Here is a 25533-nt window from a genome sequence, read left to right as displayed (position 1 = left end):
TTTACTATCGCACATGCTAAAAGTAACCTCCTTCTAAGTAACCCTGTAAGTGAAAGCTGAGATGTTTTCTTCAGAACTGCTTTTGGTATTTTCATGTCAAGATACAAAATGGAGGTTAAAAAGATTGTGCAGCTCCTAGTTAGGTGAAGTCTCAAGTTAACAATGGGCTTCTGCACATCTATGAAAAAATACTGGTTGGTAATATGCCAAAGCGTTCACAACTATTTCAGTGATATTTTAACTTCTGCCTCAGTTGCATTTAATTGTAGTTAAAGTGGTCTGTAGAGGCCAGTTAGGTTAAGTACTGAAGTACTCTCTCTAGTTTGAAGACAAATGCTGAAGATATATGCCTAACTCATCCATATCACTCCAGTAAATGAAATGGAGAATTTTGTCTACTTCCAAAAAGCATAGTATGCGTGTTTTATTCTGTTTTGTGTGTTTCTACCTTCAACAGCATTAAGCATAATAAATGCCCCACAGAATATTTACAGGGAATAAACTCAGACATCTAATGAAGAACAGTAAATGGTCGTCGTAAAAAAAAAAAAACTTAAAAAAAAAAAAAAAAAGTTTGTTGGTAATAAAAGAGGTAAGTACTGAGGAATGTGTGGTTTGCAATGCATGTTCACAATCTGACTTTGCTGATTTTGCAGCAGCGATAGAGATACAGGTGGTTTGGCCATGTTTATGCTAGCTATTCAAATAGCTGCAGGAATGGAAACAAAGCCAATGGGCAAAACATTATAAAAGTGGATTATTTTTTCTTAGTAACTGCATCTGTGAGGTCAAGTCATATAGGAGAAGGAATGGGGAAACAAAATGAAAGTTCTGACTTCACACACAAGCTACTGGAAGTGTGATCAGGCCTGATCCGTGCACAGCAAGCAGGGCACTGTCTTGCCAATATAAATGCCCTGAACTGCCGTATGAAAGTACAGACTTTCATTCTGTCTCTGATCTTATTTTGTGTAGAGTAACTATCAGCAATGGAAGTTTGTCAGTGTTATTTGAAGTTTAGCTCTAAAAATGCTTGATACCACACTCTATATGTGCTCTTTCTGATCCGGATTCTGTAAATGAACAAACAACCTCTCTCTTCTACACCTGTTCCCAAATTTTATCCCATTCCTAACTGAATCTCCACCTCTTCGGATCTGCAAGGGAGAAAAAGAAGCCAGGTGCACCACTGTGGCACTTGGATCATCATATTCCCCCTTGAGCAGCCTTGTCTCCACCTGGTGCCTCTCCATTGCCTCCCATAAATCTGTGCACTTCTGCTACCATCACTCCATACCCGGAGAAACATGGTATTCCTTTTGAAATAAACCTTTTTTTTTTTTTTTTTTTTTAAATGTAGTACTCATTGCAGTACTTGTATTCATTTCTACTGCTTCCAGTCCTAAGGTCCAGACCAGGAAGAGAGGGTGTGTTACCTGCTGCCATAACTTTTATAAAGAGTTATTCTGTGCGAAACCAGAAAGCTTGGATGTACTTTTATGCCGAATAAAACTCACCCCAAAAGCCCTATATTCCACTTTAATTCATGAGACAAAAAGAAATTCTAGGGAAGAGTAAGAGTTGATTTGTTGCCCACATGTAAGTATCTGGCATGATAGGAAATGCCCTCAGGTAGTCCCTCCTAGTATCCAGCTGCTGGTCCAGAATGTCTTTGATCTCCAGCAGAGCCTCATCTGCCAGCCCCATGGGTAGGTTTCAGAAGCCCTAAGACCTAAACCAACATAAGGCAAATGGAGACAAGCGGGGGATGTGTTTCAAAACTTAAACATTGTTCCAAGTCAAATTACTAACCTAAGGACACCTTAGGATATCTCATACCACATTAGATGCCTGTGTGGGTAACTGCAGCAAATGCAGAAGGTTTAGAGGAATTTATGCTTAAAAAATAAATGAATAAATAAATAGTCAGGTAATATTTTAACAGAGATCGTCACAGAGCTATGAAATGGACAAAGACACAGAGACTTTCCCAATATAATAGCAAGTAAAAAGGGTTGCAATTAATAAATGAGAAGTTTTCCTTTATTGTTTAAATGATTCCTTTCAGGGGAAATGAAAAAGTATGTACAACCATATATTTTCAAGAATGCCAGAAGTGGTGGTCAGATAGATGGTACTCAGCCACCACTACATTTGCAAACAACAAGAAAAAAAGGCAGATGCCAATAATTAATCAAAAATATAGAAAATGAGTTGCATAATTTGTAGGTACATCCAACTGTATTTCAACAACACTGCTGCCTTAGAAGTATCAAAGTAAGCACCAGATCCCACATCTGTTTGAGTTGAGTGACAAAGAAATTATTAGAGGCCTGAGTGACTCTGCTGCTTATGCTTCATGAATATTGTAGACTCTTAGTTTACCATAAAATTAGAATGAAATCTTAAATTGCACCACTTCATTGCGTAGTTCAAATCAAACGGTCACAAAAATCTTAAGATTTAAATGAGTTCACTGCATACAAACCTTATAAAGATGTTTAGGAATGTTTCTGTTTGGTAATTCAAATTGGCATACTCAGCAAAGCAAAGCCAGCAATGAGACACATTAATACAGTATACCTTTTTAAATGTTACCCTTAAATTATATGAGTGATTAAGTCATAATTCCTCATGACAACATGAGCATATTACTGACTTTTTTAGTCTAGACTACAGAACATACATAATTAGAATAAGGGATAACATTTTCCAAAACCAACTGAAAAATTTCAGGACCCTCTTAGAAGCTTAATGAAAATAAATAAATAAACTATTGTCTCTACCATATTATTTCATAAATATGAAAGCCATCTCCTCATGCAAGGATTCAGAAGAATGCTTGCATGCAGACCTACCTGGGAAATTCTCCCAATTTGTCTGTGGTCTGTGCTTTGTGCCTACTTCTCACAGTAATCTTTTATCTGGAAACAAAGCCATGCTTGCTGAAACAGCTCTGCTGGTATAAAGTAACAGCTTGTCCAATAAGCAACAAAGGACAATTTAGTTCTCAGTGCAAATAACCTGGATAACTTTAGATGAGTTTGCTCAAGAAACGTAGCAATAAAGCCTCATTCTCAAATGAGGCTAAACAGTCTGGTTACACCATACTAACAGCCACAAATTGCATCTAGATACTTAAGGAAAATTGTTTAGAACTACCTAGAATATATGCCCAGCTTTGTGCTGGCCTGTACACACACATTAAAGGTTGTAACACGTAGCATCATTTTGATGTCATTCAACAATCCAAACTTTAAGTTCCTCCCATAGCAGGAACTTAACACCTGGAGAAGTGGTTTCACTTACCTTGACTGTGGAATCCCATGGCAAATATTTCACTGCAAAATACGCCAACAAAGTCCACAATGCCAAAAGAGATTCACACATGAGATACTCCAAGAAGGTTGTGCTCCTGTAAGGCAGTCACTATGTACCTTTGTCACATTACAGTGACTGCTTTGACTACTACTTTGCTCAGGAACAGCATGTAGGTGTCTGTCTGGATGTACTTCTATTATAAATCAAACAATTACTGTGATAAGCTGGTAAATAAGAGAAAGCAATTTGTCAGTTATTATTAATTTTAGGAGGTGGTCAGATAATAAAAAGGGTAGTGGTAAGCTTGTAGGCACCTAGATAGATGATATAAATTACATATGAGGAGTGTGAGAAAACGAGATGGAATACAGTAATTGCCATAAACACAGGATTATGTCATTTTACCCTATTTTTAAAAACAGATTTAAACACATGAACAATCAAACAATGAATTTATTTGCAGGATATATTTATCATACATAGAAAACAATTCTTATTGTTTGGTTGATTAAATAGAGAAAAAGAGCACAACAAAAACACAATACATTATTCAAAGCGTTCCATATATTTGTTAACTGACATTTTCAAAATGAAGCTTTTTTCCCCCCTACCCCCTTTTTTCTTTTTAAAAAAACATGATCGTGAACAATACATAGTGGTAACAAACAGTCTAGAAATCTAACATTCCACAGCTGTGAGTCAGTGTGAAAAATAAGGCTACGTAGAGGGGAAAAAAAAAAAAAAAAGAATTTCAAAACAATACATATTCTATTGACAGGCTTCAGATAAGATTATCCAAGCAAATAAAATCTAAACATTAAATTATATAAGGAAAAGAGGAATTAAAATACTAACAATATTCCAACTTGGGAAGGACAAAATCAGATTTCTCCTACGATGGTTTGGAAATAGACTTTGAACTTTCAAACTACTAAGTGAAGGCCAGTTATGGTATGCCACAAAACAAATCCAGGATAAACACCTACAAGTGAGAAATATCCAAGTCCTTTTTAATATGTAAACTACAACTACCCCAACCACTTGTTCAGTACACATTCATCAGTGGAACAACAAAGTTAAAAAAAAAAAAAAAAAAAAAAAAACTTGGAGCATCTCCTTGAACGATTCAGTGAAGGGCTGGAAAATCTATCTGCATGCTCTTAAATGTTAATTACAAGTTCTTTTCACATTTCATGCTAATGTAAATGGAATGACTGGAATTGCAGTGTCATATCCTGCTCTTTGTCCCTATCTTTTCACACTAGGTCAGCAGTGTGAAGGTTTCATAAAGCTGCCATAAACTGAGGTTCTTCACTCCCTTAGTCCTTGCCATCTGCTCTTCAAATGATCATAGTGGATGAATCCAAGGAACATGAAGGATTCCCAGAGCTTCTGTTTGCTGGCAGTCCCTAGTACAATGCTCCACACATGCTTCATTGATATAGCATATGTACCACAGGTACATACAGCTACATTAAACAACATTTGTATGTAGCATTACATGCAGTTCAGGATAAAAAGGGTATAAAAACTTCTAATACTACATCTTACCTGAGTTAGATTGAGCTTCCTTACTCACAAGGTCACAAGAACAAAGATAACGCAAGACAAAAGCTGTGGGAACTGATCTGAATGCAAGTGTACACAATATGTATTCTACAAAGAACTATGGATTTCCAGAGTTAAAATCACAATTTCTAAAAACAATTAAATACTGTCTAGGCTACATAAACCTTCCAACCCCTTCTTCATCTGTCATTTCTTTTGTCATAAATAATATACAGATACAAATGCAGATCTTTCAGATAGAAAGAAGATAAACAGAATTTATTAAAAAAAAAAAAATCAAATCTATTTGTTACAGGGCACCCTTTGTCATCCTGTAAAGTGTATAGGAAACTACTGGGAAACTTGGATTGAACAAAAATCTATCTTGTAGCAAGGTATTCAAGAAAGCTGGAACACCCAGGCTGCCATGGGAAGGTTTCACCAGTATACTCTACACAGTCTCACTCATCCCAGTTACCATACAAAATTAGCAAAACCAGCAGCATTTAGATTGATAGATTCTGAAGTCAACCTCTTTTAAGTGCCCTGGAAATCTTTGTTTACTGTGCCTATAGCTGAGGCCTCTCAGAAGGCAGGAAATGTATTCTGAACATCAGCGGAACAGGACTCATGCAGCTGTGGTTACATTATGTCCATTCCACATCTTCTAATAAGAAATCCCTATAGATCGGTTACAGGAGGAGAACACAGCTGCGATTTTAAAATGTAGAGAAAGCCAAGGAATTCATACAGTGAAAGAAAAATGCCAACACTGCAGAATATAGAGGACTGCCAGAAGTTATCCCTAAAAAAGCTGCAATATAGGCTGTGGCTGTGTATGTATATATGTATATGTACACACACACACTCATATATACCTGTGTGTGTGTATATAGATGTATATGTACGTATATACACACAAAAAAATCAGAATCATCACACTGATAAATGTCAGTACAGTTGGTTGTTTCATTCTAAATTCAAAAGGATGAGTTAATAGATTTTTTCACTCTGACTCATAAGCTAGCAGATTAGTCAGTCTAAAGTTATCTGCAATTTTTCTAGATGTAGTCTCTTTCATTTAACATGTAATGAATCAAGCTGGCTTTCATTTCCTAAATTAACAATGACCGTGTAACATCATACATGCTAAGTTACCCATTATCACATCACATCATGCATTATCAGAACATGCTATGGAAGTCTTTGCTGATATAAAAAAACTATAAAACAAACAAATCAGAACAAGTGACTACACTTAAGGAATTCTGACAATTATCAAGTAAAAGCATACAACACTTCCTAATGTTACACATTATTTTTTCCATCTGATACAGATTTAAAAAGCATAGTATATACATATATAGTAGTATCAATGCAATCTTTTAAGAGCACTCTGTTTTACACTTCAGTCATTATCCTCTATAATGACATTGATAGATTCTGTATTAAAGAATAAGGTATATTCTGAGGGGCTAATTAGAATGAGAATTGAAAATATTTTATTTTTAAGGAAAGATTTCTTTTTAATTTTTACAAAAATATAAATAGAAGAAACATCGTAAATATCCCAGAGTAAAAATCAAAACCACACAAAAACATTCTGTGCCCTTCTGTAAAACAAAACAGCAATAAAACTCCCAATAACTAGATGTAAGCAAAAAACAGCACTTGTTTATCGGAATATAAAATGGAAAATATAAAAAATAAAATGGAACCACTGAAACCAACAACTTTTTCTGCAGAGAGTGGTCCAACTTAACTATTCCTGTTGCCCACAGGTAATCCAAGATATGTGCTGGGTCACCCTTCATACGAAGTGATGCCAGTTTGCTTAAAGCCTTGATTCAAAGCACCTATATGTACATAAACCCTTATTCAGTAGAATTCCAGTATATGGAGAAATGGACCCATGAATATTTTTAAACCTTTATAGTACTACCTCTACCATAGATGTTATCTAGGGTCTTTACAGTGTGCTAACTTGTCTGTTTTGGTGAAGCCATGACCAATGTGTCTTCTCCACTCTTGTTTTGATTATGAGGTCAAACACAGATTGAAGTTTTATTTAGCATAAGTGACTTTCTGTGATTATGTGAAGTAAAATAAATTCTTTTGGTAAAACATTAAATTTGGTAGCACATTAAATAACGAGGAACAACCTGCCAGCTTCTGTATAGTAGCTGTATCTTGTGTATGTTATTTATTTATTTTTTTCCCCATTGTCAGGAGGAGTACAATGTTAAACAGATTGTCCCAAGCAGCTGGAGTCAACATGAATATATAAAGCATCTAACTTGAAAAGTTTTCCACAGAGCACTTTTTAAATCATCCTAGATGCATTTGTTGTTCCTTTAGAGAGTAAGACAGCACTGCAACTCTGATACATAAATAGTAGCTTTTTTGAAAAGTAAATAACCTCTCTTACTAACTTGCACTTAAACTCCTAAAGTGCAAATTAATTTTGTGCACCATCAACTGGACAAGACGCAGAGGCAGAGGAAAGTGGCACGGTGCCTGGAAAGGAAGAGCTCAGATTAGTAAGTAGTTACTTAGGTGAGCGAACAGATTTCTAGAGCATCCATTCAGAGCCAAGCTTTGAGTAAGAACCAGGCCAGGCCGCTCATGTCACTGCTGTCCAAGGAGAGAGGGAAGAACAGCATATCAGAATGGGTACTCTGAAACTTCTGCAAGTTAGTAAGAGCGATGATGAGCTGACCTATACTATACCATGTGACTCCTGAAGAAAGAGATGCCTGTTGGCAGTGTCTGCTAGTTTATTTTTCCTTTCTTGCACTTTGTGACTTTTAATAGTCCCCACAGGGAAGCACTCCTGCTTGATTGGCTGAAGGATTTACTCTACTCTCTCTTACCAGGATCTGTGCTGAGAAGCCTGGGTTGAAATGATTGAAACTCAGAGGCACAGGCCTGCCACCCCACAGAGGCGAACTTCAGAAAGCTGAGCCTCTGACAGCACTGGAGAGAAGTAAACTAACACAGCAACAAACTAGCAAGTACGTCTCTCATTACTGTTTGTGTCATCTTAAGAGAACAGAATACATCTTAAGTAAGTGTGAAGGCTCCTGTGCAAAAATACAGTAATGCATCAGTGGCCAAATGCAAACATCGGAGTTAGGAATCCATGCAGCAGCACCAGGAATAGCACCCAACCCCGCTGTTGAAATTACCCAGGCTTCTACCTCTACTGCCAAGAGAATCTGTTTTAGATGATTGCGAATTGGCCATGATCAACCCAGTCATGAAGCACCAGTTTCATGGCTCTTTGCAGGCCTGTATCCATTAGCTTAGCTTCTACCTTCTTGAATGGAAAGGCCACCTCATTAAAGGAACTCTGAGCTGCTGCAGCTCCTGGTGGGAGCATTATACAGTTTACAAGTTGCAGAGTATTTTTCAAAGTTTCCCTGATTCAATTACACAGGATTCCAAACCAGAGCTTTTTCTTTTTTTCTTTAAAGCGTATAATCATATTGAGACTATTACAGACTTAAAGGGTCTCAGAATAAGTCAGACATACTTCAGTCAGCAAAACACTGGTCATTCTTCCATTGTTCTTTTAAAAACAAGTACAAGGTCCATATTAAGTTCAGAAAGCAAAGCCAAATCTTAAAGTAGATTCACAATCATATCAGAATCGTTTAGAGGAAGAATATGAGACCAGCTTCAACTAAGCTTCTTCAATTATAATGAATCTTCTATAAACTAAAAAATCTTCTATGAACTTATTATTATGAATTATAATGAAAACAAACCTTTGAAAGACAGAGACATGTCAGTGAGTTACTGGGCATATTGCATGCACAGAATCAGAAGATGGACACTGTAAGAACAGGCTTCACTTTTAACTGTAAACAGGTATAACAGTATTATTTTTTGAGTACATGAACCAGTACATTTACCACTTAGCAATAACTGTGCACAGCATTTTTCAGCACTCAGAAATTAAGTTTCATTTATTGTCTCACTATTGCTGAGAAATATTGACTTGAAATATTTCAATATTTCAATATTGAAACTTGAAATATGGACTTGAGATATTGAAAATATCTTCAGCCGTGTGTAGTAATATACAACCGAATGTGTAAGAAACATGTGGGCTTTGTTATCCTCCCACATACCTCATTCTCAACAGACATTGGCACTTCCAATCTACATCCTGAGGAGGCTTCGTCTTTTGGCCAGCTGAAAAGATACTAATCCATATGGCCTGTCTCCCCTCGTTAACACATGGTAATCATTTGCTTAGCTTTACACCATTTTGAGATGAGACTTAGGGGCTTCCTAGAGTGCAGTCTGCTACAACATCAGATCAAAATACAGAACAAAGACAATAAAGATTATGCTGACTGAAAAATGATCAGAGGCCATACATATTTTTTTTTTAATTGTTCAGATTATAAAATAAAACCTAAGTGTATTTTTCCTCCCACTTTACAAATGTTTGAGGCCAAATAATTCCCTTATTCTGAGATTTAAGTTAATAAATTAGGCTTCTTTCTGTGAAGCTTTAAAATGCAACTTCTCTAAAATTAGTGCAGTGCTTAAAGAGTACACAAGATTCATACTGCTTTTTCTTAGTCTTCCTATGATGACAGACACAACGTTGTACAGATTTAAGTTACAACAGCGGCGACCAGTGATTTTCTTTCAGTGTCATTTTAAGGGAATCATTTCAATCTCTGTACGAACATGTTTTAAAAGGCAATGGATTCATTCTCTCCGTGTACTGTGAGAATTGATGGATAACCAATGCTCTATCGTGCTGTCACCATCCAAAGTCCCAGTGCAACATTGGCAGCCAGAAGTGTACTACCAGAAAGCAAAATTAAAAAGCCAACAAGCTCTCTCTTTTGTTTTTCTACAATCAAGGAGCTCAGAGTGGCTTCCAGGAAAGAATTTAATATCCATTGGCCATCCAAAGCAAAGCAGGGTACAGCATTGATAACTGCCAATGCTCCTGACAGTGAAATTAGGTATCTGATTGACATTAGTTAAGGATCAAGAATAAAATCCAAGAAAATATAAATCCAAATTTAATATAAAATGTACCTCTTATTTCTAGTATGCAGAGAGAAACATGAGGGTTATTTTTAGGTGCCATTCTGTTTCATATAAATTATATATAATATAACCATAACATAAATGCCCACAGAACTGCCCTTATGGGTTCATTTACTTTAAAGTAATAAAAAAGCACTAGCATTTGATACTTTAACAATCTGTGCTCTTCATAACTCAGATAAAAGCAGGAGACAGCAAAACCACAATTAATACTGCCCATCTTCCTCCCTTGCCTCATGCGGTTTTGGAGCAAGGTTACAGCTCTGACACTACACCTGAAGTAAGAAGGTATTCTAGACCTATGACCTAAGTATGCAATAATGATTAGAAATATTTTCCAAACACTCCCTTACTGGTGTAGGCACACAGCTAAAATATGATTTGATATCTGGCCTCTTCTCCTACTTACCTGTTAGCCAGGAAGTGGAGTGCATTTCTGTGCGTGCATGTGCATGTGAGAATGAGACAAAGGTAGATCATTTCTATTGCTAGTAAAGCCTTGCAAACATTACTACTTACCTTCATCCTATACCGGCTGGACAAAAAGACACGATTCAGAAAGAAGCTGGACTAGTGTGAACCTTGGCATGTTCACAGAAAAGGGAAGTTTATAGGTAGCATCTTTACTATACTTTTATGGACAAATCTACTTAACTGTATTTTAACTACCCATAAACATTTCAGTTTCTAAGGTTAAGGGTCTTAGATTAGCCATATACAAGACCAAGTATATATATGATCTCACTCATTAATAAACACATTTAAATGCATTATCGTCCTAGCTTTTGAATAGGACAAGTTGTCTCTTGAAGATAAAAACACACAAAAACAAAACAAGCAAAAACAAACTACAACAACAACAGCAAATAAGAATGGAAGTGAACATCCACACACTGTTATTTAGTTCAGCATAACGGCTCAGAAACGGTGTTAATAAAACTCTAACATATCAAAGCTAGCAGTAACATTTGTCCTGCCATAAATTCAGGATTACTTTGACTTTCTTGTCAGAGCTGCTAAAAATCACCATCAAGAAAGAGTTTTTTTTTTTTTTTTTTTTTGTCAAAAAAAGATGACCAAAAATATCCTGCTAAGCACAAGGAAGTGGGAGATTTCATTCCTGGCTTGGCACATGGACAATAATCAATGCAGAGATGGGATAAAGATGTCAAAACTCTACAGAAATGTTTTTGAGCATCCTGTCTAAAATGATATCCAACTGAAATTTTGCTGGCTCACTAAATTCTAAACAGTCTCCTTCTTGTCTTAAAAGAACAAACGTACTTCAAAGGATACTTGCAAAATGTCTCTATCACCACAGGCAGATCGATGCTTAGAAAGTTATGTCGTGGTACAAAACTGCTGAGACTTACTGAAATGAAAACATAAAGGTAACAAAAAAAATCAATAGCTGTTGCAGAAATATAATATTACGAATTCGAGTTTTTTATTTTACAGAAAAAAAAACCAACACATTTTATATGACAGCTCTTCAAGCATGAATAGCCAATCTGAATATGGTTTTGCTTGGCTTGTTTTCAAAAGACACAGTGCAGCCATTAAATCTCTCTTAAACATGCTAACATAGTAAAATCATACCACAAAATACAACTAGTATGATTTTAGTAAATGTAGATGTATATTTTCAGAGACAACTGGACATCTGTAGTCATAAAGACCATATGGTGTAATTCAAGTCCTTTCCCAAAAAAAATCATATAAAATGAGATTATAGTTACCAGGCTTTTTCAACATATGTTGTCCACATGTATACATTCATACTGTGGGTGCACATGTGTACTTTCTCCCAGGGCCCCTGATTTTTTCTCTTGCACTACCTACAGAAGATTACTATATTCTGAAGTTTAGCTCATGTTGCATGGAAAGGGGACAAATAGGGAGGAGAACACCAGAGTAACTCTAAGAAAGCAAAGGCTGGGAAATGATACACAGGTACATTACACTTCTTAACACCAGTTAGCCAGTAGTTAAACAGCCTCTTTTACCTTCAGATGATACCTTAGGTGACACCAAGATGTAACTTACTGCAACAAAAAAGCCTGGGAGATGAGACTTAGTACCCTTTGTATAAATAAATACCTTCCTTCTGCACTGGGAGACTGAACTGTCAACTCCACATGACCTTGGAACACTCTTTGGTACTGTAACTTCTTTGAAGGTATAGATGAAATTTCAGCTGACCACATGTCAAATGTTTATGAGAGACTTTATCCTTAAAGAAAACTAAGTTAGCTTGAGATCTCCCATCCTGTTACTACAGGGATGCTCTACCTGGGTTGTCTGAGTCTGTCAGCTTCAGGGACTGTTTGAAACCCTTAGTTCTGTGATAACTGAAAGAGAGGCTCCTTTCCTACCATAAAGCTCCACTCCGAGCATGGTAGACTCTTATCCCCAGAGTAAAGAGGCTCAGGTAATTTCAGGTAGAATCAGAAAATCACCTTAAGAACGAGCTTGAACAGCAAATGCAGTAGTCGCTCTGTCCCTGAAGAACAACTTTGAACAGAGTTGAGGCAAGCCACAACGGTTTGAATTTTCCCTGCTTACATGAGGAAAAAAAATACATCCATAAGAAATACCGTTTCCTCAGAGATACATGAAAGCAAGAGTTCAAAGAACAGATTGACTAGAGTACTGAGCAGAAGAGTTACAATCCTACTCTAACAGTAACATCCCTTGGGAAAGGAACAGATTAACCTACCCGCTCAGAAATTCTAAAAACATAGGCTAAGAGAACATTGGAAATTGCAGCATTAATACGTAACACACCATTATTGCTGCTTCATGTATCTTTGTTAGCAGATCAGATTTCTTCAGGTTCAATGAATTGAAGAACAACAGAACAGAGGAGAAAGAACACTTCCAAAGGAACATGAGTCTAAGAACTGGTCCGCTCAGCTGCATTAATGTTACTTCTGTTTTTTGAGGCCCTTGTGATGAATAATCACAAAAGTGAAACAGTACAGCAAGTAAGCATACGGTGGGAAGGAGAAACATGGAAAGCAAGGGGTCCCAAAAATAAGAGTGGTTTTGGTGTGGCAACACAACAAGCACAGAAATTCCCAATACCAGAAGTGCCTCAGCAAGACTAAGATAGTTTGAAAACCATGTTCTCTCTTACCTTAGCTGAAGAAAGACCTTTAATTTAGGGGTCTGAGAGCAAATAAGTAAGTCTGTTGGACTACTGAGTGAAGAACATACAGTCAGAAATCCTGGGCACAATCCAGCTCAGAAAGCCAGAGGCATCGAAGTCAAATGATATCCAAGACAAACAACTCATTAAGCTGAAGGTTGGTATCAGAACATCTGATCAAACATCTTGTTCATGAGCTAAAACAGCAAAATGGCTGAGACAGCCATTGTATTCAAAGATTTCAAAAGACATACACTGCAATATATTGTAATTGCAAAACCTGATTGCTTCTTGACAAACACCTAATGGCTACTAACAAGTCACCATTCCGAAGCTGTGCCTACATTCAGAATTGTTCACCGATCTCCCTCCCTCTTTGATACGACAAACTACCTGTCCCTAAGAGCCTCCAGACCTGGATCAAAACTCCAAACCTGGCTGCTGAAGCAATCTCTCCAAAGCACCACAAAACTCTTCAGGAAGTTGCTGGAATGCTGTCTAGACTCTGAAATATGAGGCAATGAATCTAGTGGCTGTAATGGATCAAACCTAATGGCACAAGGCAAGCCTGTCCTTTGAGGGATAAGGATTATAGAAATAATGTTCTTCATACATGTCTTCAAAAGACACTGCTGACAAGAGGTGAACAGCAATGAAGCTGAGTGAGAGAAAACAGTCATTGTTTTCCCCACTCAAAGTGAATAATTCTTTGACCTGGAATTAACATTTACTTTGTTGGCTAATGCTAGATGGCATTTGCAAATATGAAGAAGAGTGCACATCAGACACAATTTTAATCAGAAGGGTTGATAAAATGATTTAGTGACTAGGTTGACCAACAAGATTTTTAAAATCTCTTAACGGAGGAAAAGACAACATATGCTACGGAGGAGAAAGAAAGTATGGCATGAGACATTTCTGTATGGTCTCCAGAAGAAAACGAACAGACCTTTTACATTTGGATAGAAAGAATTACTGTCCTCAACAATAACGGGAAACAAGTGTTAAAAGAATAAGAAACCTGACTCTGCCAGACAGACCTTCATCAGAGATTATGACTCTTGACCAATAAACTCCCCAGAGCCAGAAAGTGCCTTTTTTGGGAAAGATTTTGATAAAACAGAGATAGGATGCTGGTCCAGTTTTGTACTAGGTAAGTTCCATCTCTTTTCATGAAGAAAATCTTGCAACTTTTTGATCCCTCTTCTGATAGATGATGGAGGTACAGTAACATTGAGGGATATGATCTTCCCTCAAAGAGTGTGAATTCCAAATGTGAATGTTAGTCACCAGATTTTCCCAACCACTTACGAAAGGAAGTCAAGATTTTGCAATACTAGAAATTGCATGAAGGAATAATAATAAAAACTGACAACCAAAAAAAAATCAAAATAACTAAGAAATACTGCAAAGTTGCATAACAGTAATAACAGGGCACTCCATTTCAACCTTACATATATTCTGTCCAACATAAGGAGAGCTTCTAGAGTATAACAGGCCTGTAGTGAGAAAAGTCTGAAAGTCTTGAGTAATACCACATGAATTAAACCCACAGTATGAATTTACATTAGAATACATTAGAGACTTTTCACAGAGAGGATGCCAATTAAAAAGATTAATCAATGTGTCCATACTTAACAATGTACATTCCTAATCATTTCTTCTGCTTCAGTTTCAGTCATATCTCCAGCAGTGTAATTTCATTTAGTAGTGTGATTCTTTACTGTTATTTTAGACAGAAAACAAGAGCTAAATATAGATGTTAATCCACATTAACAAAAATCATTTTTGATATAATATTTTACTTCAGGGACTAACAGATTCAGAAAATCTCAAACAGTTAGTCGCACAGCCTATTTCTTATAAATAGCTAATATGTGTGTGTATCTATCTATATTTTAAATATCGTATCCTGAAATTGGCTTCAAATGAAAATATGAAATAATCTCTGTTCCTCCATAAACCAGGACTACCGTGGCAGCAATGTAAGCCTAAGCAGAAAATAATACATGCATAAACCTAGAACGTTTTTCAAACATAACTTAAGTGGCACTACTAGAGCAAGTACACACTCGTGCAACTCCCTTGTCAGGTTGCATGATAAATGTAGCGCTTCTCTAAAAAGTAATGTTTCCTGCAAGCAGGAAGGCTATGAAAAAGAATAAGGCATTATTTCCATTTATTTCTATTTCAAAATTCACATAGTAGAGAAAAAATATTTTCTCTTTTTTAATATATATATAGTTACCACATTCTGATTGTCACATCTGAAAAAAAAAAATAAAAAAAAAATCTGCTAGCCCCAACCCAGTATTGTACAGTGCAAAGTAAGTCTGAAATACATCAAAGTTGTTTCACTGGAATGCAAGGAACACTGCAGCTGGACTACCGGCTGCCCAGGCCAGGCTCCTGTAACTAACTTTAGCTCTGGTGTTTTTCCAAGGGGAACATAGAGCATTAGTTGCATGTCAGCAAATTCTGTAATAAAGTCAGCTTTTAGCTTTCAAACTAACACATTTGTTATGCAGTTCCCAGGGTACAGTAAATCATTTTAAAATTATATCCCTGCATATATGCTTTTATTTATTTATTTTCACACAGTGATCTCTTAATTTAGAACTACCTCTCTAGATAAATCCAATAATATTATTTCCTCATTTCTAAAGGAATGACAGACAGGTCTGACTGCTTTGCAGAATTACCACGTAGTAGGAAACACTGACTAAAATTCCAACATACTGAAAAAGAGAACAGTATCAATTGTTCTTGAATACCTAGAGTTTGTATTGTTAAGCTAGAGGGCTGAGAAAAGGAACTTAAAACAAGTATTGAAACAAATACTATTCTTACAAATTATTCTTGCATATGGAATAGATGTCACCAAATATAGAACCGTGTGTTAATATCACACAGTTGACCAATGTTTTTGTTCCTGAATGGCAAAAGGGCAGAAATAACAAGTAAAGAAATCCTGTTTTGCACTTATAAATGGCCTTATGGTGCAAAGAAGTACAAATAGATAACCTGATTTTTCAAGGAGTATCAAAATAAGACCAGCACAGAAAGATAAAGATTGGCAGATTAACAAAAGATATGTTTATGCAAGAACACTAGAGGATTTACACAACCAGATTTCATCACTGTTTCTAAAGCTCTTTTGTACTAAATTCCAATGCTAATTCAGAAAAGCATAATGCCTTGCTAAAGAGGTACTTCAGGATGCCTGAAGCAAAACCTCTCCCTGTGAGGTACAGCTGTCTGAGTAACAGACAAGTTCTTTACAGAAAGGGACAGTATGTTAACACTTAATACTTTTTTAAGCCCTTCTGAAGCTCATTTTCACCCTGCCACTCAAGCTACTAAGTAGGCATGAAGACAAGTTTGTTAATTCTTCCTGTACTTGCTCCAAAAGAATTACTTTTTCCTTGTATATCTGACTCAAGGATAAAATTTTGTCTAAAGGAAAGCCATAATCCATTTCAAAATAAGGAATTAAACTGCTATATGCTATTTAATTTAGGGCACTTAAAAAAAAAATTTTGGAAAAAACTATGTTGCGATTGTACTTGTGGTTTAGTAGTCATGGGAATCTGTCATAGGTACTTGGATATTAGGAGTGATTTAAGCAGTTGTGCTAATACTACAGGAAAGGCGTTGGAGCAAGATGCCCTGGAGATTTTGCAACAGCATTTTGAGAAGTGTATGTGTTAGCAAAATGCAGGTGCCTGTTTCCCATGACTAAGCTGAATGGTATCTTTTATAGAAACAGCCCTTTTATACTTTTCTGAATAAACAACTATCTCATATCACATATTGTTTCTATTACCTTTGTAACTCATTGCACTGTGCACATTTCATTTTAGGCCTGAGTAGTCCATGTCTCTCCACTGGCTGTAACAAGAAATGGATTCTGCATTAAATAAGTTAACTGATGAGTGCTCCAAGACCTTGTTCAAGCAGCCAGGAAAAGTAAACCATATTAGAACTTTTTTGTTGGACTGCTTTAATAAGTAATACGAACCTGTGTACTGTAGGTGCATAGGGTGTCCTACAAACAGCATGTCAATATGGGGTGGATGTTTTACCCTGATTAACCTTGTTTGATTTTCTAAAGAAGGAGTCACACAAAAGCTTGGAACAAAGTCCTTCTGGCAGTCCATGTTGGTTCGACAAACTTTGCTGGCCTCGATAACTTTTCGTGCTGGTAGACAGGCATACTGCAAAGGGTGTTTAAAAAGATTGTCAAATGTAAAGGTATTTTCCAACAGATCAGAAATAAAAGTACTATTCATTCCTTTTTAAAGCAAAGATCTCACTGATACGTTACTAGCCCACAAGGAGCTGGAATCTGATTATTTTTTTCCAGATCCTACGGAACCTCTACCTGATATACATTCAACCTGTCATTCCATTTTTAGTGGAATGTAGAAAAGATAGTGCATGTACCACAATAAAAGGTAACTTTTTAAAGAGCTACAGACACACACAACAAGTGTTACAAGGCATCTATATGTATGTCAGTGATTTCTAATAAACAGGGCCTTCATCAACGTACAACTGACTTACCTGTTTAAGAAATTTCAGCTTTCATTGATTAGGCTGAAGATCAGGTTGCTTTCATCGCTCAGGAAAGCAATCAACCACTCTGCGCTGACTGAGTGGTTGTGAAATGACCATTTTGAACTGGACAAATACAGCATCTGGTGCAGTGCTACGTCCCAGGTCCTACCTATGTAACACTCATTCACTCTCTGCAGGCTGAAAGACCAGATCTTTCTTGCTCCCCACAGGCCAAGCAGAGAACAGCATAAAGGAACAGGAAATTGTTTTCCCCCTCGTGTCTCTCGTAAAAGTTCCATGACAATTTTCCTTTTGTTCTTAAACACGAGCAAGGAAAGTTCTTCATCTGTTGTTTGCCTTAGGAAAGACAAAAGAGGATCTTCTTGCTTCTTAGCCTGACAGTTATGCTGCCTGATAGCTGCATGGGTGTCATACACTCCATTAACCTCAATACAAGATCTTCTATTCTAATTAGTGGGAGGGGGCACATTTTCAAATATTGCTGTGTAACACTGCATAAACTATTTAAAATAATTGTCCAAAAACTCACAGCCATGCCAAGGACATTTGAAGGTCACAGGCTTCTGGATGCTTTTATTTCTTCACTGTTCCTAAGTACCAGCTATGAGCTTAAGAATGTCAAAGCTCAGTAGGGCAGTGTTTATTAAACCTTGCTGAGCTCCAGGATGTTACCAGCCACTGTCATATTTCAAATGGACTGCTGGTCTGTGCTCAGTTTTCAGTGACTAAATACCACAAACTGGAGGTACCACAAATTGCTTTTTTTGTTCGTTTGTTAGGAGTATTTGTTACAGAGAATCTGTAACTATAGCAGATGTAGTAACAGAAGTTTCTATTTCTTTAGGTATCTATCCTATAGGTTAAAACAGTAACAAACTGGCACGTGTAGAAAAGTTTACACAGTTCAAACTTGTGCTCTTTGTTCTTCTAAACAGAACTATTAAAAATACTCCATCACTGTCAATACAGATCATGTGTTTTAAGAAACATTTGTATATTTTCCATGAGTGTAACACACAATCCTACTCTGTAACTTTGTATGTTTCTACATGCTAAAGAAAACCAGTGTGGTGAAAAAGGAATCCAATAGAGGCTTTACTGAAAAAAAAAAAAAAAAAAAAAATGGCATTCTCTAGGAACTTGTCTTGCATGGTTTAAGTTTTATCTAGTGAGCAGCACAGCACTGCTGACTTCACAAAAAATAACTGAACAGATAATCCGGTACTTTACTTTGCTTGTAATGTTCGTTACCTTTAAAGATTGAAATAAGGGAATTAAGCCATTTTAATGTCTTCTGAAAAGTGTTTTTTTTTTTTTTTTCCTCACCAATATTCTGCATCAAATAGTGAAGATGAGGAAAGTATCTTTCTGCCTAAAGAATGAGGGGTATAAAATCTTCTCTGGTTCTTCCAGAGACTCCTTGACTAATCATGGGAAAAATTATAACTAATATTTTGGCTTGTAAGCTGTAAATGGGAAAAGTAATGTACATACTAACCTTTAATACAAACTGTAGATATTCTTAAGCACTTGAGCATGCTGCATAAATGTTGGTAAATATTTCTAGTTTAATTTAAACAACTTCATATTTACCAAACAGCATTAGCACTTTAAGTAACTTACCAGATGGCTGTCCAAGCTATTGCTGTATGAAAAGCAAATGTCAGTGAGGCTGTTGTTACTACAACATTCAACTGTGCCGTCGAGTCTTCTATAAACTAAAGAACATAGGCATAGATAAAAAGAATGATATTATAGCATAGTAACTTCCTGAATTAGTCTCTGAATAAAAGAGACCAACCATTCTGTAGCTTTCAAGAATTACAGTGATTCACAGACTCTACTTGTGGTTCAGTCAGAACTAGAAATAAACTTCACCACTTAAAGAACACAGATTTCAAGCATGTCACATGCTGATTTCTTCATCTTTACAATCTCCTTGAGATCTGGCAGATCTATTACTTCCATGTTATGAGCATTATGAATTACAAAAAAAAAATAATTGGCTGTTGCCTCCAACTGCATTAAGCGCTAGCATAGAAATTTCCTGTTGTACTGACTTCACTGGCTGACTATTGAGATAACTAAGACTGAAGATGTCCTCTTTGAAACACAAAAGCCTTTACAGGATTCAGTTTTTGAAAGATTTCCAAGCACTGGAAGCTGCAGCAGTGAATAAATGATGTTTTAAAACCCAGTGAAGTAGTGCGGTGCAGAATCCTTCTATGGATACTGTTAGTTAATACAACCTAGCTCACTCTACAGCAACAGCTTTTTAAAACAAACAAACAAAAGAACAATTCAAACCAACAGTCACTGTAAGAATCTGTGTCATGGCAATATTGCAGTACCTTCCTTCGTTAGATCATGCTTGACATACTGGTTGCTGATTTATCACTGCATAAACTGCAGTCCACTAACATGGAGCTTTATGCCTGGGGCTTACAGGTGTAAGCACTGTGCCATATAATCCTTCCTTCAAGTACCCTAAAGCAGCCAACATATATTTTTGAATAGTGAATGACCATGAAATTAGTTCCCTTATGAACTGCACTGAAATTTTTTTTTATTTTTTTTTTTAATTTCAAGAAGATCCCCGGGGCATTGTTTTTTTTTGTCTAGCTTCATACTCAAATATTTTATTCTCCATTTATTTTATTGTCAAGTAGATAAGGTCCATTTGCTATATATATTTTTATTGATACTCTGCATTTATGTTAGTTGTTAACTGTCAAGATTTTGACAAATAACAGCTGCTAGAGATTGAAAAGAGTCATTTAATTTCAGAGGAATATTTCTCACTGCTGGAGGCTTATGGCTCTGAAAATGTAGGCAGACTGGTCTGATTAGAATGCAGCAGTGGGACAATGGGCTGCTAACACAATACAGCAAACCAAGCTTGGATGAAACATTAAGTCTCCTGTACTAAGTCCCTGGTATTCCAATCTAAATAGGACTGGTTCAGTTGCAGAATATGAAGTTTTATTACCTATGACTCTGAAATTACATATCAGAGAACAGCAGAATCTCAGAATATACAGCTATGGCATCTAAGAATAGGTTCTTACTTGCCATCCCAGCCCAGCTGTAAACATTTCCAGAGTTGCCCTCATTTTCAGAAGGATTATCCAAACTCTTAAATATCTAAAAGGCTCTTACCCATACTCCACTAGCTTCCAGTTTAAGTATTTATCTTAGTTCCAGCTATAAGATTACTTTCCTTACATATTAAAAAAAATCAAAATACTACCTTTTCAGTCTCACATGACAACTATAATGCATCAAAAATATAAGTATTTGAGCTGCCTGACCCATCTGTCCTAGTATAATGAAAAAACTGCATTGTCAATTTTCAAGCTCCAAGAATCATATAGGTTTTGCTAAGCTGCAGTCCCTTAGCTTTGGAATTCAGTCTCCATGGATGCTTGCATGAACCAAACTCTGGAAAGCTGTAGGGCATGTTGCAAGACATTCAGCCAATTTAACTTGACTGTTCATTTTTGTTCTACTTAATTTTTGTTTATTGTTATAGCTTAGTTCACTTTTTTTTTGTTGTTTCTCAGGGGTAAGTTGTTACAACAACAGCACTCTAATGTATAAATGAAAACAGAAGGAAACAGACTGATTTCTAGAAGCAATATGTGCGGTCCAGACAAAGCTAAGTTAACTGGCAAAGACATTGTGAAGTTGAAGAAGCAAACGAAACATAAAACCTCTTTAGTGAGAAACATCACAAGAAGTGGCCATAATAAAGCACATCATTGAGTTAAGCCACACAATTTGTAATGTCACACTAATCAAAGCAGTAAGGTGATGTGTGAATTTACAGCTGCAAAAGATCACTGACTTGATCCATGGAACTGAACTAAAAATAGAGAAGATAACTGTATTACTGCTAATAACCAAGTTATACAATATCTAAAAGAGGCAAGTTCCATTACTCGGATCATACAGAATATTTGTATAGGATGACTGGAAGACAAGAGAACTTCTATCCATCCCTTCCCCGCCTTTTATTTCACAAATAAGGAATGGCATATTGGTCACTGCTTAAGAGAAGACAGCAGACTCAACTTAATGAGAAGTCTGCCCCACTAACAAATCCTAAGTCCAAAGTAGTCTATAAGATGTGATAAAATTATAACAAATAACAAAGAGAGCACCTAAAATCATACCTCTAGCTGGAAAGCTTAATTGTTGTAGGGTGGCTGTATTTATACAGTAGCCAATCTGTGACTTCTGTGAAATATCTCCCAGACACGAATTCCAGTCTTCTACAGTATAGATTGGGCAGTCCTGTAGATTAGTGACAATATCCCCCACAAAGAGACCTCTTGGTCCATTGGCAGGAGAATCCTGAGAAGAAACACTGAGGTCAGTCATGTTGCTATAGTTGAAACTATAAGAATCTGCTTACAGTTGAATGGATGTTGAACATCCATGAAATGTTTAGGTTAGGACATTATTTTCAGAGAAACAGAAAAATTTAGGCTCCACTAGAAGTGATTATTTTCACTGATGATCAGAGTATCACAAAAAAAAAAACATACTCCATGAAGAATAATTTATTTAGTGCATAAAGGGAAAAAAAAAAAGGGCAAGTTTCCAAGCGTTTTCAAGGGACCTCGTCAAATCTGAGCAATTATTTTCATACAAGGTGATGTGTTTTTTCCTATCATTTCAAATTGAAGAAACATGAATTAGTACCCTAAACGTTCCAACAAAGCAGGGTGTACCTAGACTGTCGTAAGTATAAAGCACAGTAAATGTCATTCTTTTCCTGAGTTATAGCAGTTTGGTTTTAAACCCAAGAAAGACTGAGACCTTTCAGCTCTGCTCTTCTTCAACAGTTCCATATTTGATTAAGTTGGAAAAAAATCACTCCTTTCCAGAAACTCAGTCTACTTCTGCTTTGCTTCCAGCTGACCAAAGATGCATGAAAATCAAAATAATCTTTAACATTAAAAACAGATAGCAATAAGCTAGAGTTATAAGGCACATTTGAGTAGATTTACCTGGTGCCAGCACTAAACAAACCAAATAAAATCAAAAACAAATGAACAAAACAACCCCACAGAAATAAGCCTGCAAAGTTATCTCAAATATCTAAATAGTCTTATACTATGCTTAATAGTCTGTAATTATTCATGCCATGTCCATTCATTTACTACCACTAAAAAACATGACATCGAGAAGGCAACTTCAAGCAGACAAAAAGCGCAATATATTAGATTTTGAAGAGTGCTGCACTGACCAAATTTAATTGCGAAAATAAGAGACTCACGTACATTTCAAATCACAAACCATATAATATGAAATCAGTAAAGAACTTTTCTTACCTCTGTTACCTCTGTGACAAGTGCCCCAACACCCGTGTAATAGAAAGGGAAAAGAATGGCTGGCAGCAGAAACAAAACCATGAAACTTGCAACACCAAGAACAAAATTATGCCACACTCCTAAAAAGAAAAGGAAAAAGGTTTCTAAATAAAACATTAATATTAATAATAAAAAGGTATTTTTTGAAATGCAGGATTTTACAGTTAACTTCTAATTAACTTTTCTGAAATAATTACTATAAGAATGGATGAAAAATTAATTCACGGCAGAGCACCCTGAAGAAAATATGAGTCAATTTTAATCAATTTTAAGCTACAGCTTCTATCCACACAATTGTCAAGAACCATAAATATTAAAAAACTAGTGGAAAGAAAATGTATTACTTGTCACCTTCTACCCCAACAAACTGTCGAATTGAAGAATCTTAATAAACGGGCTTGTATATGAATGCTTTTTTTTTCTGTTTGTCAGTAAGAAGCTTAAACTTTAGTTGACATTCAATACTTTTTCATAGTTATTCCTGTTGTATCAATAATTACTTGTATATATGCCAAACAAGATTAGAAAATTATTTGAAAAATGGCTTCTTTTACAAGATAATCAGGAAAACCACACCATGAAACTAAGTTCACCAATCAGCAATTCCTAACATTATTTTTGCCAATGTATTTCTAATGGCAATCTTTACAGTATGCTGCTCTCCACAGGATGAAACAAACCTCTGTCATAAGGCAGGCTTGCTTTCCTTCAACATCTAGTACTATACAATTTTTTTCATTCCTTCTGTGCTCTTGGACAACCGTTTTGTATGACCTATGCAGGAAAACTTTTCAGTGTCCAAGACTCCTTATTTCCTTCTCACAGTGCTTCATCTTGTTAAGATGGTTTGATTCAATTCTATATTTACAGTACACTTACAGGACAGGAACTGAAATAAATGTATTTAAAAACATATTAAGCCTATCTTTCTTGCACTGTATACAATACAGCAGTCATAACCCATGACAGACTCTTATTTCCTCTGCTTATCTTTACATGCCACCCAGTCTTTTACATTTCTGATGCTGTAGAAATGAGAAACATTTTTAAAGTGCTTTAAATAAGAGTTTGTTGCTGTTTCCACTAATAGATACTCCTTCAAGTGATTTCTCTTTCTGTAAGTTTTTAATCGTATCTCACTGAAAGATAATTAGATAAAGAAAATTGAATGCTGAAAAACTTTATCTCACGCAAACGCATGCATGCGCACACAAACACAACAGAAGTATTAAGTAAATATTTGAACTTAAGTGTTTGAACCTTTTTATCTTAAAAATAAACTTTATTTTTTCTCCAGCTTAACAAAGTATACAAATCTAAGACAGAAACAAAATTGCCTTGCAACATTGTTGCCACTAGAGAGTGTAAGCTGGAGGGAAAAAAATAAATAAATAAAAAAGAAGTGATGGAACTGCTGGAGGGTGACAAAAATGCACTCTAATAGCTAGGAAAACATGGGCCTTAATACAATAATCTACACAATTTGCTGTGTGGAATACAGCAGGAAAGTCTAAAATAGAAAGGCTTGAAATTCATCCCAGGTGATCCCTAGAGAAATAAACAGCCTTGAAATGAGAATACCTATTGAGGCACACTGATGAGTATACCATCCATTTCATTTTGCTAGAACAGCCTCATCCTTGGAAACTTAATTCTTTATATTTAAAAAGGCACACTTCACACAGCCCTTAAAACACCTCAAAATATGCTTTGAAAATCTTTAGCTCTTTTTTCTGTTAAAGACAAAACATTTTGAAATAAATTATCTGAAAAATAATCTCAAAAATAACATATATATTTAAATTAATTATAAGCAAGGGCTGCACAGAAGCACGTTTTAGTTATTAGGTATGCAATGAAGGCTAGAAATATCACAAGTCTCATTCGCTATTCTTGAACTCATGATGCCATCTGCTGTACAACAAATATACTGTTTAAACTTCAGAGTACAGGTGGACTATAAAAGGAATATTTAGTGTGGTTCTCTATTCTAGTTCTTTTAGTTCTTTCGTGTAGCTACAGTAAAAAATCTAAAAATTTGCCCTGTAAATTAAGATCTTCAGAAGACTGAAGACCTGATAATTGGTTCATTCAACTGCTCTAGCAAAAAAATAAATGAGTACAGTTTAACAAATATCACATTTTATTGACATCAAACATCCTTGTAATAAACTACACATAGCACTAGCTATAAAAACCTGCATGTATTTGTTATACCAAATTGATCACAAGCCATTAACGCTAAAGAGCCTTGCAAAGTGCTTGTTCCTACCTTCCATTCCCTATGTCAGGTTTCCCCAAAATTATTATAGGTGTTTACTTGTCATCAAAGCCATGATAGCAATTCTTTTTTATTGCAGCTTATAAACTCATTTTTCTAGATCATTTCCCAGGAATGTAAGTAAACAACTCATTTTGAAAATTACGTCTTCTCTTCTGGTTTTGTTCACACTAGCTGAAAATGGAAATTAACTA

General features: G+C 35.9%; 1 protein-coding gene across 1 annotated transcript in view; it reads right to left on the bottom strand.

Moving 5' to 3' along the window:
- Positions 1 to 3786: 3786 nt before the first annotated feature.
- The window catches only part of MBTPS2 (membrane bound transcription factor peptidase, site 2), a 36041-nt gene continuing 14294 nt past the window's right edge, over positions 3787 to 25533 (bottom strand). The window contains exons 6-11 of the mRNA XM_084282547.1: positions 23020 to 23138; positions 21856 to 22036; positions 19304 to 19398; positions 17121 to 17316; positions 11245 to 11320; positions 3787 to 9864 (exon numbers count right to left, since the gene is read on the bottom strand). Of these exons, the coding sequence (XP_084138673.1) occupies positions 9642 to 9864; positions 11245 to 11320; positions 17121 to 17316; positions 19304 to 19398; positions 21856 to 22036; positions 23020 to 23138 (890 nt within the window). The 3' untranslated portion in view covers positions 3787 to 9641. The remainder of the gene's footprint in view (positions 9865 to 11244; positions 11321 to 17120; positions 17317 to 19303; positions 19399 to 21855; positions 22037 to 23019; positions 23139 to 25533) is intronic.

Source organism: Netta rufina (genome assembly GCF_964035555.1).
Source record: "Netta rufina genome assembly, chromosome: 1".
NCBI classification, from domain to species: Eukaryota; Metazoa; Chordata; class Aves; order Anseriformes; family Anatidae; genus Netta; species Netta rufina.
Note: the sequence above shows the minus strand (reverse complement) of the source record. Positions and strands in the feature narration are given on the sequence as shown.